This window comes from Pristiophorus japonicus, chromosome 3, assembly GCF_044704955.1.
Source record: "Pristiophorus japonicus isolate sPriJap1 chromosome 3, sPriJap1.hap1, whole genome shotgun sequence".
Taxonomy (NCBI): Eukaryota; Metazoa; Chordata; class Chondrichthyes; family Pristiophoridae; genus Pristiophorus; species Pristiophorus japonicus.
In genome coordinates, this window is record NC_091979.1 from 265342147 (window position 1) to 265361768 (window position 19622).

Below are 19622 nucleotides of genomic sequence, written 5' to 3' on the forward strand. Positions count from 1 at the left end.
ATACCAACTGTTCTTTACATTATCGCGCAGTTGTTCGTTACCTCGTCGCCAATTTGTACACTCATAATAAAGGATGAAACTGAGTACTGTGTACAATGAGCAAGTGTAGCCTTAGTTCCTTTAATAAGATTCCAGAGTGCAGGTACCTCGTGGGTGGCCTGCTTATATACCATGCTCCCAAGGGATGATGCGATCCCTTGGAACTCCAACAGGTGGGCCCTCTGGTGGTCAGATGTCATGCAGGTTACAAAGGGTTAAATACATAACAGGGATGATGGTGCAAAGCTGAAGGAAATGGTAATAGAAGTCATGGGCTAAGTTTTGGCCAGGAGTTGCTCCGTTTTCTTTGGAGTAACCTGCTTTTTCTGGCGTAACTTAAAAATCCCCAGTTTCCCCAATCAATTTGCACCAGCGTAACTCAGTTAGTTATGTTTTTTTTTAGATTAGTTTATTTTTTCTCAAAAGGGGCCGTTACCAGCCACCTACGCCAGTTCTGCCCATTTAGGCAACTTTGGCCAGCTAATAGCTACTGCATTTTTACTTAGGCCACTTCAGAAAATCCTTGCAGAGAGATAAATAAATCGGCGCAGATAAGTAAATCGGAGGCCATTCGGCCTGGGATAGGGGCGGGAAGCGGAGAGGACCTGGACCTAAACCAACCAAGCCTTACCCGTAGCAATGTTTGCAATCAAAGACTACTGACAATTCTATAAGAAATAAAAAATTTAAGTCCTACCGTCATCTTCAAACTGCAGTTCACCTTTCTGCACTTGGCCCGGGAAGGCAGTGGGCCGGTGCTGGAGGCCACCTGGGCTAGGGGCGGGACAATTCACCGGGAGGCCACTCGGCCTGGGCTAGGGTGGGACAATGCACCGGGAGGCCACTCGGCCTGGGCTAGGGTGGGACAACGCACCGGGAGGCCACTCGGCCTGGGCTAGGGGCGGGACAACACACCAGGAGGCCACTCGGCCTAGGCTAGGGGCGGGACAATGCACCGGGAGGCCACTCAGCCTGGGCTAGGGGCGCGACAACGCACCAGGAGGCCACTCGGCCTGGGCTAGGGGCAGGACAACGCACTGGGAGGCCACTCGGCCTGGGCTAGGGGCGGGACAACGCACTGGGAGGCCACTCGGCCTGGGCTAGGGGCGGGACAATTCACCGGGAGGCCACTCGGCCTGGGCTAGGGTGGGACAACGCACCGGGAGGCCACTCGGCCTGGGCTAGGAGTGGGACAACGCACCGGGAGGCCACTCGGCCTGGGCTAGGAGTGGGACAACGCACCGGGAGTCCACTCGGCCTGGGCTAGGGGCAGGAAAACACACCGGGAGGCCACTCGGCCTGGGCTAGGGGCAGGACAACGCACTGGGAGGCCACTCGGCCTGGGCTAGGAGCGGGACAACGCACCGGGAGGCCACTCGGCCTGGGCTAGGGGTGGGACAATGCACTGGGAGGCCACTTGGCCTGGGCTAGGGGCGGGATAACGCACCGGGAGGCCACTCGGCCTGGGCTAGGGGCGGGACAACGCACCGGGAGGCCACTTGGCCTGGGCTAGGGGTGGGACAACGCACCGGGAGGCCACCCGGCCTGGGCTAGGGGCGGGACAATTCACCGGGAGGCCACTCGGCCTGGGCTAGGGGCGGGACAACACACCGGGAGGCCACTCGGCCTGGGCTAGGGGCAGGACAACGCACTGGGAGGCCACTCGGCCTGGGCTAGGGTGGGACAACGCACTGGGAGGTCACTCGGCCTGGGCTAGGGTGGGACAACGCACCAGGAGGCCACTCGGCCTGGGCTAGAGGCGGGACAATGCACCGGGAGGCCACTCGGCCTGGGCTAGGGGTGGGACAACGCACCAGGAAGCCACTCGGCCTGGGCTAGGGTGGGACAAAGCACCAGGAGGCCACTCGGCCTGGGCTAGGGGCGGGACAATGCACCCGGAGGCCACTCGGCCTGGGCTAGGGGTGGGACAATGCACCGGGAGGCCACTCGGCCTGGGCTAGGGGCGGGACAATGCACCGGGAGGCCACTCAGCCATGGCTACGAGCGGGACAACGCACCGGGAGGCCACTCAGCCATGGCTACGGGTGGGTGGGAGAACTGTTAGAAATCACCGGCAGGCAGGAGCACTAACAGTTCTCCTGCCCGCCTGTAGCCATGGCTGAGTGGCCTCCCGGTGCATTCTCTTAGTGCTGTGGGTGGGGAAGAAAGGAGGGAGCTGGCAAAAAACTTCCAATCTCTAGTCTCACTGTGTTCAGAGTTCACAAATAAATAATTAGTGCTTCTCAGAATGTAAAGGACAGGATTCATGTTCTCCCCTCCCCTTTTAATCTTTTCTCCAATGAAACAAAGTGCAGCTCTGTCTCGCTCCGCATTGCTTGCATCTGAGAATCATCTCTTATTGCCTTTCTCTGTATCCTAGCTAGCTTTAAGAGCAAGAGCAATAACACATAAGCCCTGAGTGAATTGATGAATAAAATAACAAGAAAGCATGATATTCGACTTCAGAAATTCGGTCGCGAAGACACAAGCAGCTTTTTAATGGCCGATTGCCAACTCGCAGACTCGCAGCGCTACTGCGCATGCGCGGGCATCACCATTCTCCACTGCGCATGCGCAGATGTCCCGGCACATTTTCCAGCGCAGAACGACTGGCCGCACTGCGCAATTGCAGTGAAGAGGCCAGACAGCGGCCAATGTTCCAACAGTTTTTTCGGCGCATCTCGGAACGTAGATAAGCGACGCAACACCGGTAAGTTTACCGAAAAATGGGCTCGGCCAAAATTGAGCCCAAAGAAACCAAAGATAGGTCTAGAGGAGGTATATAACAGAGTCATCAGCAGCAGCTACCATCTGAAAAAATGAGGGCAGTAGTTATGATCTGAAATTGTTGAACTCCGTGTTGAGTCCAGGAGGCTGTAAAATGCCTAATAGAAAGATGAGATGCTGTTCCTCGAGCTTGCGTCAAGTTTCATTGGCAAAGTGTAGGATGCCGAGAACAGAGAGGTCAGAGTGCGGGTAAGGCGGAGAATAAAAATGACCGGTGAGTAGAACTATACTGTATCCCTATTATCAGTACAAAGTGTTACATCATTTTCTTGAATTAAACAGCATCACTAAAACAGATTATCTGTTTAGAGAAGAGAGAGTTCAGATACAAATTAGATGTATTCCTTTGAAGGGAAAAGGTAGAGTATTCAAAACTAATGTGCCCCGGATGACACAGGAAATAAAAGTTAAAATAAAACAGGACAAGGAGGCTTATGACAAATGTCAGGAACAAGATTTGTTAATAACAAAGAAGGTTATGGAAAGTACAGGAGAGAATTGTAAAAGTTAATACGGGAGGCCAAGAGAGGTTGCGAGAAAAGATTAGCAGGCAACATTAAATTGAACCTTAAAACATTTTACAAACATATAACGTGTAAGCGGTTAGCTCGGGAAAACAATTGTGCCTGTTAAGGACCCAAAGGGAAATCTTCATGTAGAGGCAGAGGACATGGCTAAAGTATTAAATTAATACTTTGAATCTGTCTTCACAAGGGAATCGGATGACATGAAGGTTACACTATAAAAGAGGAGAGAGAAGTTATGGACAGGATAGAGAAGACATCCTAAAAAGATTAGCATTACTGCAATTGGTAAGTCACCTGGTCGAGATGGAATGTATCCTAGGTTGCTGAAAGAAGCAAAGGTAGAAATAGCAGATGCACAGTTCACTATCTTTCAATCCTCATTGGATACAGGAATAATGCTGGAGGGCTGGAGGGTTACTAATGTTATACTATTCATAAAGGGGAGAAGGATAAACCAAGAAACTACAGGCCAGTCAGGTTAACATCGGTGGTGGGGAAGTTACTGGGAAACCATTAACAGAGATAAAATAAACTTTCATTTGGAAAGGCATGGGTTAATCGAGAGCCAGCAGGATTTGTTAAAGGCAAATGGTGTCTGAGCAACTTGAATGAATTCTTTAATGAGGTAACAGAGAAGTTCCGATGTGGGAGAAATCACCACTTGGAGTCACTTGGTATTTGGAGCTCAAGACTTTAATTCAAGCATATGTAGGGAAGACAGGAATGGCTGTGCCACCACTGTTCTTGGAGTTTCATAGTTGTGGCAATATATTTATATACAATAAAGCAGAACTAAAACCATTATGCAGAACAAAGGTATGTCCAGACAAGGATGCTCAAGCAGTTGATTAATGGCTAACTATGTCAGGCAGTTGATTAATGGCTCCCAGTTTCAAGACCCTACTGTATGAATCTTATCTTTTCCTTTTAATTGGGTTAAACAAGTTTACCTTTGAAACTGTTGAAGTCTATGGTTTTTACTTTAAAAACCCGTACTCCATGTTATGGCCAACCTTCCTGTGATATATGTGAACCTGTAAATACCTTGTGTAGCCACCAGAGGGCTCATCCCCTGGAGTTCCAAGGGATCCCATAATCCCTTGGGAGCACCTGTACTTAAGGAGGCCTCACAGTCTGGAGAGGCACTCTGGAGATCTGCAATAAAAGATTAGGGTCGCACTTTACTTTGAGCTCACAGTATCTAGTCAGACTCTTTATTCATACATAACAACTGGCGACGAGATACAGATGACGAACCCAACAATGCAGAGAACAGTGGGCATCCTGGAGAAATTTTCGGAGGGAGATGATTGGGAAACCTTCGTGGAGCGACTCGACCAATACTTCGTGGCCAATGAGCTGGAAGGAGAAGTGAACACTGCCAAATGAAGGGCGATTCTCCTCACCGTCTGCGGGGCACCAACGTATGGTCTCATGACAAATCTGCTTGCTCCAGCGAAACCCACAGAGAAATTGTATGATGATTTGTGCACACTGGTCCGGGAACATCTGAACCCGAAGGAAAGCATTCTGATGGCGAGGTACCCGTTCTACACCTACAAAAGGTCTGAAGGCCATGAAGTGGCGAGCTATGTCGCTGAGCTGAGACAGCTTGCAGGACATTGCGAATTTGAAGGACATTTGGAGCACATGCTCAGGGACTTCTTCATACTTGGCATTGGCCATGAAGTGATACTTCGCAAACTTTTGACTGTAGAGACCCCAACCTTAAGTAAAGCTATAGTGATAGCCCAGGCGTTCATTGCCACCAGTGACAATACTAAGCAAATCTCTCAACACACGAGTGCTGCTACAAGTACTGTGAACAAAGTGATGTTGTTTTCAAATCGCAACGTACAGGGCAGGCCCCACATGCCTGCAGCTGTACGTCTGCAGATGTCTCAGAGTCCACCATCAAGGGTGATGAATGTAAGGCCATTAACACCTTGTTGGCGCTGCGGGGGTGATCATCGTTTCCATTCATGCCGCTTCAAAGGGTACGTTTGCAAGGGCTGTGGAACAATGGGACACCTCCAACGTATGTGCAGATGAGCTGCAAACCCTGCTAATCCTGCATACCACCATGTTGCAGAGGAAGACAGAGCCACAGCGGATCATGACGAACCAGAGCCTCAGACGGAGGAGGCAGAGGTATATGGGGTGCACACATTTACCACAAAGTGTCCCCCGATAATGCTGAAGGTTGAATTAAATGGACTCCCGGTGTCAATGGAGCTGGACACGGGCACGAGCCAGACCATTATGAGCAAAAAGACTTTCGATAAATTGTGTGGTGCAGCAAGGCCTCAAGGCCAGTCCTGATTCCCATTCGCACTAAACTCAGAAATTACACAAAGGAACTGATTCCCATAATCGGCAGTGCTACTGTAAAGGTCTCCTACGAAGTTAAAAAAAACAGTTTCCCCGATCAATTTGCACCAGATAATCAGATTGTTACGATTTTTTTAGGTAAGTTTTTTTTTCAGCCAAAAGGGGCATAACCTGCCACCCGTGCTGATCCTGGTCAGTTAGGCAAGTTTGGCCAGCTGAGAGTTACTCCAGTTCTTCTTAGGCCAGCGTATGTGGCCTCTGCAGAAAAACCTTCTGGAGAGTTAAGGAAATCGCCGCAGGTAAGGAAAGCAGCGCAGGTAAGTGCAGCAGATGTCTGGACAGCAGCAGCGAGAGAGGGGGAGAGAGGGGGGAAGCCTTTTGGTTATAGTTAGGTGCGGGGACCGGGAGGGAGGAAGCCAGTCGGCATGGGATAGGTGCAGGGGAGCGGACTGGAAGGCCACTTGGCCTGGGATAGGTGCGGGGGAGTGGACCGGGAGGCCACTCTGCCTGGGCTAGGTGCGGGATAGGGAGGCCACTCGGCCTGGGATAGGAGCAGGGATCAGCACCGGCAACGCGACGGGGGAGGGGGGGACTTTAATAATTTAATGGAGGTCATTCGCTGCAATGTATTTGTGCTTGTGAAGTTGCTGCAATGTATTTAATGTGCTTGTGAAGTTGCTGCAATGTATTTGTGCTTGTGAAGTTGCTGCAATGTATTTGTGCTTGTGAAGTTGCTGCAATGTATTTAATGTGCTTGTGAAGTTGCTGCAATGTATTTAATGTGCTTGTGAAGTTGCTGCAATGTATTTAATGTGCTTGTGAAGTTGCTGCAATGTATTTAATGTGCTTGTGAAGTTGCTGCAATGTATTTGTGCTTGTGAAGTTGCTGCAATGTATTTAATGTGCTTGTGCAGGTTGCGAGCTGGATCTAGGTTTCACTTTCCAACCTTAGCCTGCATTGTGTCCCTGGTTACCGAGGCAACCTGATCTTTTTGACGCAGATCAGAGCTCCAACACCAAAACTAAATGACAGGTTAAGCGGCGCCAAAATTAAGAAATCAAATGGGGAAACTTGGAACATTTTTTTTTGGCGTAATTGAGCCCTCAAAAAATGGGAGTAACTCTTCAAGTATGCCAAAAAACAGCTTTGGGGACAATTGAGCCCATTATCCCCAATCCTATCCATGCTGGTATATTATCCCCAATCCCATGAGCCCTAATTTTGTTTAATAACCTCTTGTGCAGCAGCTTATCAAATGTCTTCTGAAAATCCAAATACTCCACATCCACTGGTTCCCCCTTATCTATTCTGCTAGTTACAACGTCAAAAAACTTAACAGATTTGTCAAACACGATTTCCCTTTCATAAATCCATGTTGAATCTGCCCAATTCTATTATTACTTTCTACGTGCCCTGTTACCACGTCCTTAATAATAGATTCTTGCATTTTCCCTATGACTGATAAGGTGGTTAAAAAAGCATCTGGGTTACTTGGGTTTATAAAGAGAGGAATAGAATATAAAAGCAAAGAGATCATGCTAGAACTTTATAAATCACTGGCTGGGCCTCAGCTGGAGTATTGTGGACAGTTCTGGGCACCACACTTCAGGAAAGATGTAAAGGCCTTAGAAAGGGGACAGAGGAAGTTTACCAGGGATGTTAGCAGGGATGAGAGACGTCAGTTATGAGAAGAGGTTAGATAAGTTAGGACTGTTCTCCTTGGAACTGAGAACATTTAGAGGTGACCCAATAGAGGTTTTCAAGATGATGAACGGTTTTGATACAGATAGAAAAAACCTATTCTCTCTGGCGAGTGAGTCAATAATCAGAGGTCATAGATTTAACATTGACTAAAGATCTAGAGGGGAAATGAGAAGAAATGTTTTCACTCAGAGGTCAATCATCACAGCCCCAGGATATCGCTGCAGGAGTTCCTCAGGACAGTGTCCCAAGCCCAGCCATTTTCAGCTGCTTCATCAATGACCTTCCCTCCATTTATAAGGTCTGAAGTGGAAATGTTTGCTGATGACTGCGCAGTGTTCAGTGTTCAGTGCCATTCGTAACTCCTCAGATAATGGAGCAGTCCATGCCCGCAAGCAGCAAGACCTGGACAACATTAAGGTTTGAGCTGATAAATGACAAGTGACATTCGCACCACACAAGTACCAGACAATGACTATCTCCAACAAGCAAGAGTCTAACCACCGCCCCTTGACATTCAACAGCATTACCATCGCCGAATCCCCACCATCAATGTTCTGGGGGTCACCATTGACCAGAAACTAATCTGGACCAGCCACTTAAATACTGTGGCAACAAGATCAGGTCAGAGGCTGGGTATTCTGTGGTGAATGTCTCACCTCCTGACTCCCCAAAGCTTTTCCACCATCTAAAAGGCACAAGTCAGGAGTGTGATGGAACACTCGCCACTTGCCTAGATGAATGCAGCTCCAACAACACTCAAGAATCTCGACACCATCCAGGACAAAGCAGCCAGGTTGATTGGCACCCCATCCACCACCTTCAACATTCACTTCTTCCACCATCGGCATACCGTGGCTGTAGTGTGTACCATTTGCAAATTGCACTGCAGCAACTCGCCAAGGCTTCTTCGACAGCACTTCCCAAGACCGCAACCTCTACCACCTAGAAGGACAAGGGCAGCAGGCACATGGGAACACCACCACCTCTCCATGTCATACACCATCCTGACTCGGAAATATATCATCATTCCTTCATAGAAGCTGGGTCAAAATCCTGGAACTCCCTCCCTAACAGCACTATGGGAGCACCTTCACCACAGGGACTGCAGAGGTTCAAGAAGGCGGCTCACCACCACCTTCTCGAGGGCAATTAGGGATGGGCAATAAATGCTAGCCTTTCCAACGACGGCCACATCCCATGAACAAATAAAAAAATTAAGTTGTTGGGATCTGGAATGCTCTACCTGAAAAGATGGTGGAAGGTGATTCCATAAATGATGTCAAAAGGGAGTTGAACAGGTTCTTGAGAATGAGGAACTTCCAGGGTTACGGATGAAAAGTGGGAATGTGGGACTAAACACAACTGCTCTTTCTTGGACTAGCACAGGCACGATTGGCCGAATGGACTCCTTCTGTACTGTAAATTTCTTTGATTTCTAACTGGTAATTTATTGTTACAACTTTGGATCTTGCTTTAGATATTCTCAGATTCAGTGTTGTTGGTCATAATGAAATGTAACTGTTGTACGAAATAATTCAGAGCAAAGGCAGGCAAAATGGCTTTTGTGTTTTGTATTTTAATACAGGGAATGATATTTTTACACGATTGTCCACTGGAATCTCATGGTAATTTAAAACCTAAAACTTGTCTGATAGACAGTCGGATGCAAGTAAAAATATCAGGATTTGGCCTATGGGAGCTTCGATATGGAACCAAAAGGAAAGTAATCACTGCCGAAGACATGAACTGTGACGGTACATTCAATCACTGTTAAACAGTAGTTAAGAGAAAACTTGCCTTGAGGAATTTGCTATCTATTTTTCACATGTATCCAATTTGTCTTCTTGTAGAGCTGTACTGGACTGCTCCAGAACTGCTGCGACTCAGTGAATACCCAATCAACGGAACACAGAAAGGAGACGTCTATAGTTTTGCCATTATTATAAGAGAATTGCTGTATCATGGGGACAGGGGGCCCAGCCATGATTTTCAGATGGACACAGAAGGTATAAACATTCAGCCATTTAGATCAATTGTTATAGTTTCCAAGGATTTCATTGTGTTAGTTCTTTTTATGACATGATATCAACTGCATTTGTAGGAGGAAAACAAGATGTAATTGTTTAGAATCTATTTTTTGCTACATGTGTTAATTCCAGCAGTGGGTTGTAATCTCATGTGCTATAGCTGGAATTGCAAGCATTGCACTTAATTGTCCCAAAATATGCTCCACTTCCGAAAGTATTTAATTCTTATCACTAAATGATAACGAAAAATAAATGTAACCCAATGTCATACTCTAGCCTAAATGTTACAAATATGAGTCAGCAACAGGAACCTTACCCACTGCCATTGCGTGTTGGAAATTTGGAGGTAATGTGCCTACGATTTTCTGATGTGCACTGGTGGCAGGTGAGAATCCACGTTGCCACGGCAAAGAATTACCTTCCCCCAGCTATCAAGGGGGAGTCAAAGGTTATGGGGAGCGGGCAGGGAAGTGGAGTTGAGGCCAAGATCAAATCAGCCATGATCCAATTAAATGGCGGAGAAGGCTCGAGGGGCCAAATGGCCTACTCTTGCTTCTATTTCTTATGTTCTTATGTTCTGTCAGATTTACCTTCTGGTTCTTGCATCTCTCTCTGCTCCCCATCCTGCATCTCTTTCTCACGCTAATCTCCTTCTCGCTATCTCTCTCCCCTTGTCTCCATCGTTCTCCTTTATCCTAGTTATGTCTACCTTTTTTGCTCCTTTACCTTTCTCATGGATTTTAGTATGGCTTTTGACAAGGTCCCACATGGCAGGCTGATCAAAAAAGTAGAAGCTCATGGGATCCAAGGGAGAGTGGTAAATTGGATCCAACGTTGGTTCAGTGGCAGGAAGCAAAGGATAATAGTTGATGGTGTTTTTAAGACTGGAAGGCTGTTTCCAGTGGGGTTCCACAGGGCTCAGTACTCGGTCCCTTGCTTTTTGTAGTATGTATTAATGATTTAGACTTAAAGGTAAGGGGCGTGATAAAGAAATTTGCAGATCATACAAAAATTGGCTGTGTGGTTGACAGTGAATAGGAAAGCTTTAGACTGCAGAAAGATATCGATGAACTGGTCCGTTGGGTAGAAAAGTGGAAAATGGAATTCAATTCAGAAAGTGTGAGGTAATGCATTTGGGGAGAGGCAACAGGGCTAGGGAATACATAATAAATGGGAGGATGCTGACTGTCCTTGATTAATCTATGTCTTTCTAAATGAAGGTTTATACTGTCCCTCAGAATTGATTCCAATAATTTTCCCACCACGGAGATTAACCTAACTGGCCTGTAATTACTCGGTTTATTGCTTCCTCTCTTTTTAAACAATGGTACAACGTTAGCAGTTCTCCAACCCTCTGGCACCACTATTGTAGCCAGTGAGGATTGAAAAATGATGGTCAGAGCCTCTGTTATTTCCTCTCTCGCTTCTTTTAATAGCCTATAACATCAACAACAATAACTTTTATTTATATAGCGCCTTTAATGTAGTAAAACATCCCAAGGTACTTCACAGCAGTGTTATAAGACAAAACAAATCAATTTGACAGCGTGCCACAGAAGAAGAAATTACGGCAGATGACCAAAAGCTTGGTCAAAGAGTTAGATTTTAAGGCGCCTCTTAAAGGAGGAAAGAGAGGTAAAGAAGTGGAGAGGCTTAGGGAGGGAGTTCCAGAGCTTAGGGTCCAGGCAGCTGAAGGCCTGGCCACCAATAGTTGAGCAATTATAATCAGGAATGCTCAAGAGGGCAGAATTTGAGAAGCGCAGACATCTTATGGGGTTTTGGGGCTGAAAGAGATTACAGAGATTGGGGGGGGGCGGGGCAAGGCCATGGAGAGATTTGTAAAGAAGGATGACAATTTTGAAATCGAGGCATTGCTTAACCAGGAGCCAATGTAGGTCAGCGAGCACAGGGGTGATGGGTGAACGGGAATTGGTGCGAGTTAGGACATGGGCTGCCGAGTTTTGGAAGACCTCAAGTTTGGAATAGTCAAGTCTAGACGTAATAAAGGCATGGATGAGGGTTTCAGCAGCCGATAAGCTGAGGCAGGGGCGGAGACGGGCGATGTTACGGAGGTAGAAAGAAGCAGTATTAGTTATGCCGCGGATATGTGGCTGGAAGCTCATTTCAGGGTTAGATATGACACCTAGGTTGTGAACAATGTGGTTCAGCCTTCAATAGATGCTAGGGAGAGGGACAGGAGTCAGTGGCTCGGGAACGCAGTTTATGGCGGGGACCAAAGACAATGGCTTAGGTCTTCCCAATATTTAATTGGAGAAAATTTCTGCTCATCCAGTACTGGATGTCAGACAAGCAGTCTGACAATTTAGATACCAAGCAGGGGTCAAGAGAAGTGGTGGAGAGGTAAAGCTGGGTGCCATCAGCTTACATGTAGAAACTGACTCCGTGTTTTCGGATGATATCGCCAAGCTGCAGCATATAGATAGAAACATAGAAACATAGAAAATAGGTGCAGGAGTAGGCCATTCGGCCCTTCTAGCCTGCACCGCCATTCAATGAGTTCATGGCTGAACATTCAACTTCAGTACCCCATTCCTGCTTTCTCGCCATACCCCTTGATCCCCCGAATAGTAAGGACCTCATCTAACTCCTTTTTGAATATATTTAGTGAATTGGCCTCAACAACTTTCTGTGGTAGAGAATTCCACAGGTTCACCACTCTCTGGGTGAAGAAGTTCCTCCGCATCTCGGTCCTAAATGGCTTACCCCTTATCCTTAGACTGTGACCTCTGGTTCTGGACTTCCCCAACATTGGGAACATTCTTCCTGCATCTAACCTGTCTAACCCCGTCAGAATTTTAAATGTTTCTATGAGGTCCCCTCTCATTCTTCTGAACTCCAATGAATACAAGCCCAGTTGATCCAGTCTTTCTTGATAGGTCAGTCCCGCCATCCCGGGAATCAGTCTGGTGAACCTTCGCTGCACTCCCTCAATAGCAAGAATGTCCTTCCTCAGGTTAGGAGACCAAAACTGTACACAATACTCCAGGTGTGGCCTCACCAATGCCCTGTACAACTGTAGCAACACCTCCCTGTCCCTGTACTCAAATCCCCTCGCTATGAAGGCCAACATGCCATTTGCTTTCTTAACCGCCTGCTGCACCTGCATGCCAACCTTCAATGACTGATATACCACGACACCCAGGTCTCTTTGCACCTCCCCTTTTCCTAATCTGTCACCATTCAGATAATAGTCTGTCTCTCTGTTTTTACCACCAAAGTGGATAACCTCACATTTATCCACATTATACTTCATCTGCCATGCATTTGCCCACTCACCTAACCTATCCAAGTCGCTCTGCAGCCTCACAGCATCCTCCTCGCAGCTCACACTGCCACCCAACTTAGTGTCATCCGCAAATTTGGAGATACTACATTTAATCCCCTCATCTAAATCATTAATGTACAGTGTAAATAGCTGGGGCCCCAGCACAGAACCTTGCGGTACCCCACTAGTCACTGCCTGCCATTCTGAAAAGTACCCATTTACTCCTACTCTTTGCTTCCTGTCTGACAACCAGTTCTCAATCCATGTCAGCACACTACCCCCAATCCCATGTGCTCTAACTTTGCACATCAATCTCTTGTGTGGGACCTTGTCGAATGCCTTCTGAAAGTCCAAATATACCACATCAACTGGTTCTCCCTTGTCCACTCTACTGGAAACATCCTCAAAAAATTCCAGAAGATTTGTCAAGCATGATTTCCCTTTCACAAATCCATGCTGACTTGGACCTATCATGTCACCTCTTTCCAAATGCACTGCTATGACATCCTTAATAATTGATTCCATCATTTTACCCACCACCGATGTCAGGCTGACCGGTCTATAATTCCCTGTTTTCTCTCTCCCTCCTTTTTTAAAAAGTGGGGTTACATTGACTACCCTCCACTCTATAGGAACTGATCCAGAGTCAATGGAATGTTGGAAAATGACTGTCAATGCATCCACTATTTCCAAGGCCACCTCCTTAAGTACTCTGGGATGCAGTCCATCAGGCCCTGGGGATTTATCGGCCTTCAATCCCATCAATTTCCCCAACACAATTTCCCGGCTAATAAGGATTTCCCTCAGATGAGAAATAGGAGGGGGCCAAGGATAGATCCTTGGGGGACACCAGAGGTAATGATGCAGGAGTGGGAAGAGAAGCCATTGCAGGAGATTTTCTGGCTACGATTAGATAGATAAGAATGGAACAAGGCGAGTGCAGCTCCACCCAGTTGGACAGCTGAGGAGAGGCGTTGGAGGAGGATAGAGTGGTCAACCATGTTAAAGGCTGCAGACAGGTCGAGGAGGATGAGGAGGGATAGTTTACCTTTGTCACAGTCACAAAGGATGTAATTTGTGACTTTTATGAGAGCCGTTTCGGTACTGTGGCAGGGGTAGAAACCAGATTGAAGGGATTCAAACATGGAGTTCTGAGAAAGCTGGGTATGGATTTGTGAGATGACAACACGTTCAAGGACTTTGGAGAGGAAAGGGAGGTTGGAGATGAGGCGGTAGCTAGCAAGTACAGTGGTGGTCAAGGCTTGTAATTTTGAGGAGAGGGATGATGATGGCAGATTTGAAGGAGAGGGGTTCAGTACCCGAGGAGAGAGAACCGTTAACAATGTCGGCTAACATGGTAGCCAAAAAAGGAAGTTGGGTGGTCAGCAGTTTAGTGGGAATAGGGCCAAGGGAGCAGGAAGTGGGTCGCATGGACAAGATGAGCGTGGCGAGGTCAAGAGGGGAGATCAGAGAGAAACTGGAGAAAGAGGTGCATTTAGGGCTAGGGCAGGGGGAAACCTCAGATGAAGTTTGGCCCTGTGGGCCAGGGGAAGGAAGGGAACTGGCAGAGGCAGCTGATTGGATGGTCTCAATCTGTGAAACAAAGAAGTCAGTTGTAAGAGAGTTTGGAGAGTTTTTTTTCCAGGGGCTGATGCAGAAGGAAGTAGGGTTGAGTGGGGGGAGGTGGATGTGGGTGGAGAGCGATACAAGGAAATGGTCAGAGATGGCTTTATGTTTAATTGATACGGTAAGAATAGCGAGGCCATGAGAGATGGCAAGGTCAAGGGGGTGGCCGTGAATATGTGTTGAGGAATTCACATGGGAGAGATTAAGGGAGGACAGGAGGGTAGTGAACTCAGAGGAAAGAGAGCATGATGAATTGAGATAGATGTTGAAATCACTGAAGATGAGAAGTCACTTGGTGCAGAGGCTGAGGGAGGAAAGCAGTGAAAATATCTCAGTGATATATAGCCTAGGATATATTGCATCAGGTCCTGGCAATTTATCCAGTTTCAAAGAAGCTAAACCCCATAATACTTCCTCTCTTACTATGTTTATTCTATCCAATATTTCACTCTTTCTCCTTAACTTCAACGTTGGCATCATCCACCACTTTCCTGAAGACAGCTGCAAAGTATTCATTAAGTTCCCGACCCACATCCTCCGCCTCGTAGGCCAAATTTAACTTAATACCTAGATCATAATATAAATTAACCCCAAATCCCTCTTCGACCAAATAGGCAAAAATCTTGAAATGTGACAAAAACGCATAAAATCAAAATGACATGAGACAACATGAGACAAAATATTTTAAAAGACACAAAGAAACAAACAGTAGTAACAATTAGTAGTCACACAAAACCCAATTGAAGATAATTAAAGTGAATGCTAAAGGAAAGGAAAGGAGTTGCATTTATAAAGCACCTTTCACCATCTGAGGATGTCCCAAAGCACTGTTGTAGTGCAGGGAATCATGGCAGCCAATTCGCACATAGCAAGGTCCCACAAACAGCAACATGACCAAATAATCAATTGAGAGATAAATATTAGCTAGGACTTCGAGAGAAGTCCCCTGCTCTTTGAATTGTGCCATGGGATCTTTTATCACCACCTGAGAGGGTAGGCGTGGCCTTAGTTTAACATCTCATCTTAAAGATGGCACCTCCAACATAGCTCCTGCAATGACTTTACAGATCACTTTTTTTTTCTTGCGAAATGCAGCTGAAGTGCAAGGACAGGAACATCCAAAGTGTAGAAGAAGAAAGAACCCATGTTTATAAAGTTTCTTTCATGTCCTCTGGATTTTCCATAATGTTTTACAAAAATGGATTACTTTAGCACAGTCACTGTTGTTATGTATGTAATGTATGCACCCGTGAGTACGCTCACAGGTTTGTAGAGCTGTTGATTTGGGAGTGGCTTAGCCAGTCACGTGATGTTCACAAGACTCAATAAAACCCCAGCCAGTTGGGTTCGGGGGATCCACGACGAGGTAGGTGGTTGTGAGTCTGGTGGATGAACTGTTGATGTGTAGTGTGATTGTTAAACCTTTGCTAATAAACCAACTGGTTCTTAATAGCAATGTGTTGCTATGAATTCTTAAACAAAGAACCCATGAAGCAAATACATTACAATGTAAGCAAAGACATTTTTGCACAGCCATGTCCCAGAAACTGCAAATCAATGAATGATCACGAATCAAATTGTTGGTGGTACCAGTGGAGGAATAAATGTTCTCTAGAACATCATGCAAATTCCCTGCTCTGCTTCAAATTGTTTCATGGAATCTTTCACATCCACCTGATCAATTTAATGTCTCACCTGAAAGGTAGCATCTCCAACTATGCAGCATTCACTCATTACTGCACTGAAATTCCAGCCTAGACTTTGTGCTCAACTCCATTGTTGGGCTTGAACCTTGAACCTACAATCTTCTCACTCAGAAGCAAGAAGGTCACTACTGAGCCAAGATGTGCTCAAAAGTGTACAATGGGACAGATAGTAGATAGTAGCAAGAAGGATCAAAAGAAATGTGGAAATTGTTCAAGAATATTCAATGGTATCATTTCAATGTCTATCTAGATAGTGTCATGGCGATAAGGAATAATCAGTATAAATTTAAAAGCAACAGGCCACACCTCAAGAATTTACTTGAGTTTTATTCTGAGATAATCAAAATGATTGGCAGACAAAGTGGATATAATTTAGTTGGATTTTTAAAAGGTATTTGATGGTTCCACATATGGGCCCAAGTTTCGGGACGCGCCTAAAACGGCGCAGCCCGAACCTGGACGCCCGTTTTTCGTGCCACAAAGTGCGCCTAAAAAAAACTCACCTATTCTCCGGCTCCCTGCAGGCCCTCTGGCCCTCGGCGCGGTGCAGCACAAGCTGTAGGGGGCGGAGCCAGGTCCCTGCGCTGAAAACAGTGCCGGGACCTCTGCACATGCGTGCTACAGTGGGCGCGCAAGTGCAGTAGCTCCAGGCACCCAAAACTGTGGGAGGGGCCCGAAGCACGCAGCCCCTAGCCCTGGCCGAATGGCCTCACTGGGACTGCGTGAATAAGGCTCCTCCTACCCGACCGGACCCCCACTCGACCTCTGCTTCCCCCCCGGCGACCCGACCTCCGCTCCACCCCCCCGACCTGACCCGACCTCCACCCCCCCGACCCAACCCAACCTCCGCGCCCCCCACCCCTGCGACTCTCTCTCTTCCCCCTCCCACCCCCCGCAACTCTCCCACCCCCCCCGACCTCTATTCGACTCCCCCCTGGACCTCCGCGACTCTTCCCCCCCCCCACCATGACCTCCACGACCCCCCCCTAGACCCGACGCCACCTACCTGTACATCCAGCCCGAAGTCTTGGGCCTGGCCGTTCAGCCTCCTTCTCTCCCTTCTCTCCCTTCTCTCCCTTCCTTCCCTCCCTCCCTCCCTTCCCTCCCTCCATCCTCTCTCCCTTCTACCCCCCCTCCATCCCTCCCTCCCTCCATCCTCTCTCCTTTCTTCCCCCCTTCCCCCCTTCTCCTCCTCTCCCCCCTCCTCTCCTCTCTCCCCGACCCCCCCCTCCACCTCCCCCCTACCCACCCTCCACCTCCCCCCCACCCCCCTCCATCTCCCCCCCATCTCCCTCCCCCCACCCCTCCTCCTCCTCTCCACCCCCCTTCTCCCCCTCCCCCTCGCTGTCAGAAACACAGACACTGACAGACAGAGAGTGAGAGACACACACACAGACAGACAGAGTTATAGAGACACTGACAGAGACACACTGGGGGAGCTGTCCCAGCACGCTGTTGGAGGACTCCCGGTGCTGCAGTCGGTAAGTAGAAAATGTTTTATTTATTGATTTTTTTAGATTTTTTTTATTATTTCTTAATTTTTTTTGATTGATTTATTGGTTGATTTATTGATGTATTTATCATTTATTATTGATGATGGCTCTTTATTTGTAAAACTGAAGTGTTTAATGTTTGTAAACTTCCCTTTAAACCCTAGCCCCCGCCCCCCCATTCCCTACGCCTGATTTGTAACCTACGCCTGATTTTCTAAAGTGTAGACAAGGTTTTTTCGAATGTACAAAAATCTTCACTTACTCCATTCTAAGTTAGTTTGGAGTAAGTTTTCACTGCCTAAACTTTGAAAACAGCGTAAGTGGCAGGACATGCCCCCTTTTGAAAAAAAAATTCTGTTCCAAAGTGAAACTGTTCGAACTGACTAGAACTGGAGCAAACTAAATGCCGAGAATTTGAATTTCTAAGATCCTCCATTTTAAACCAGTTGCTCCAAAAAATCAGGAGCAACTCAGGCCGAAACTTGGCCCCAAGAAGAGGACTGACCTCCTATAATTAATGCAAATTAGCTAATTAAATTGAAAACTTAGATAGAAACAGAAAGCAAAAGATATTAAATGGAAACATCTGATTGGTGTAGGGGACAGTAACTGCTGGAATCCATGGATTTGTACGAATCCCCTGTTGTTCACATCAATATTCAAAGGACTATTCACTGAAAGTATCCAGTCAATATGAAACTGTTACTAACATCAAGGGCAAACAAGTTGTTGTAACTTGGTATAGATTATCGGTGAGGCCAGAGCTAGAATATCATGTGAAGTTTTGGATACCCGATCTACTCACTGATATATTAGATCAGGTTCAAAAAGGAGCAGCAAGAACAGTTCCAGGAGTTAAGGTTCAAATTTTGAAGAGAAACTCACAGAAACGAACCTTCCTCATTAGATAAAGGAATGAGAGGAGCATGGTCAAGGATGTACAATGTAGGATGTAAAGTGAGGCAGATATTCTGGAATTTTGGTAGAGTTAACCTTGGTGGTGAGGTGTGAGGGAGAATCCTGTTCAAAACCTTTCTCCAGGAGATGGCATGGATTGGGTAGAGCCTGTGATAGAGTGTTTATATGTGCTGTGTGAATAAATGAGCTTGAAGACAAATGGCCTTTTTTCATTCCATGTTTTCTTCTGTTGTTATGCCACAGACAACTTACAGCCATCACAATACCATGGTGCTCCAGACAACTACAAGTCAGGTGAGAGGGGGAACTGGAACAAGTGTTCAGTGGATGAAAACTTATCTTAGCAGTCTTGTATTGTTTAGTGGCAGAGAAAGGAGAATACAAATTTGCTGGAATACCGCAACAACAATCATAATATCGCTAACTAAAGTCCCTCCAAGAACTTAGGCCAGAGTTGCTACCAACATAGAGCAGCAGAGTGGAGGTTCAGCTTGAATCTGTGTGTCTATTTATTACATAGTCCTGACCTTGGGGGTATCAAGAAGAACTAGAGAACTAAAGTGGTTTATGAAAGGGAAATTGTGTTGAACAAATTTATTAGAGTTTTTTGAGGATGCAACTATCAGGGTAAATAAAGAGGAACCAGTAGATGTAGTATAGTTGGAATTCCAAAAGGCATTCAATAAGGTGTCATATAGGTCAATAGGCTGCTACGCAAGATAAGGGATCATGGATTGGGGGTAATATATTAGGATGGATAGATGATTGGTTAATGGACAGAAATCAGAGAGTAGGGACAAATGGGTCAGTTGGAAGGCTGCAACTAGTGGGGTGCCACAGGGATCAGTGCTGGGGCCTCAGCTATTTACTGTCAATATTAATGACTTAGATGAAGGAACCAAGTGCAATGTATCCAAGTTTGCTGACGACAGTAAGCTCGGTGGGAAAGTAAGCTTGGAGGAGGACACAAAGAGCATGCAAAGGAATATAGACAGGTTAAATGAGTGGGCAATAAGGTGGCAGATGGAGTATAATATGTGGAAAAGTGTGGTTATTCACTTTGGTAGAAAGAATAGATAAACAGAATATTTTTTAAATGTTGAGAAACTATTAAATGTTGGTGTTCAGAGAGATTGAGGTGTCCTCGTACAGGAAACACAGAAAGTTAGCATGCAGG

General features: G+C 46.5%; 1 protein-coding gene across 1 annotated transcript in view; it reads left to right on the plus strand.

Moving 5' to 3' along the window:
• The window catches only part of gucy2g (guanylate cyclase 2g), a 130770-nt gene that overhangs the window by 57331 nt on the left and 53817 nt on the right, over positions 1-19622 (plus strand). Inside the window, exons 11-12 of the mRNA XM_070873982.1 lie at positions 8975-9143; positions 9240-9395. Coding sequence (XP_070730083.1) covers positions 8975-9143; positions 9240-9395 — 325 coding nt within the window. The remainder of the gene's footprint in view (positions 1-8974; positions 9144-9239; positions 9396-19622) is intronic.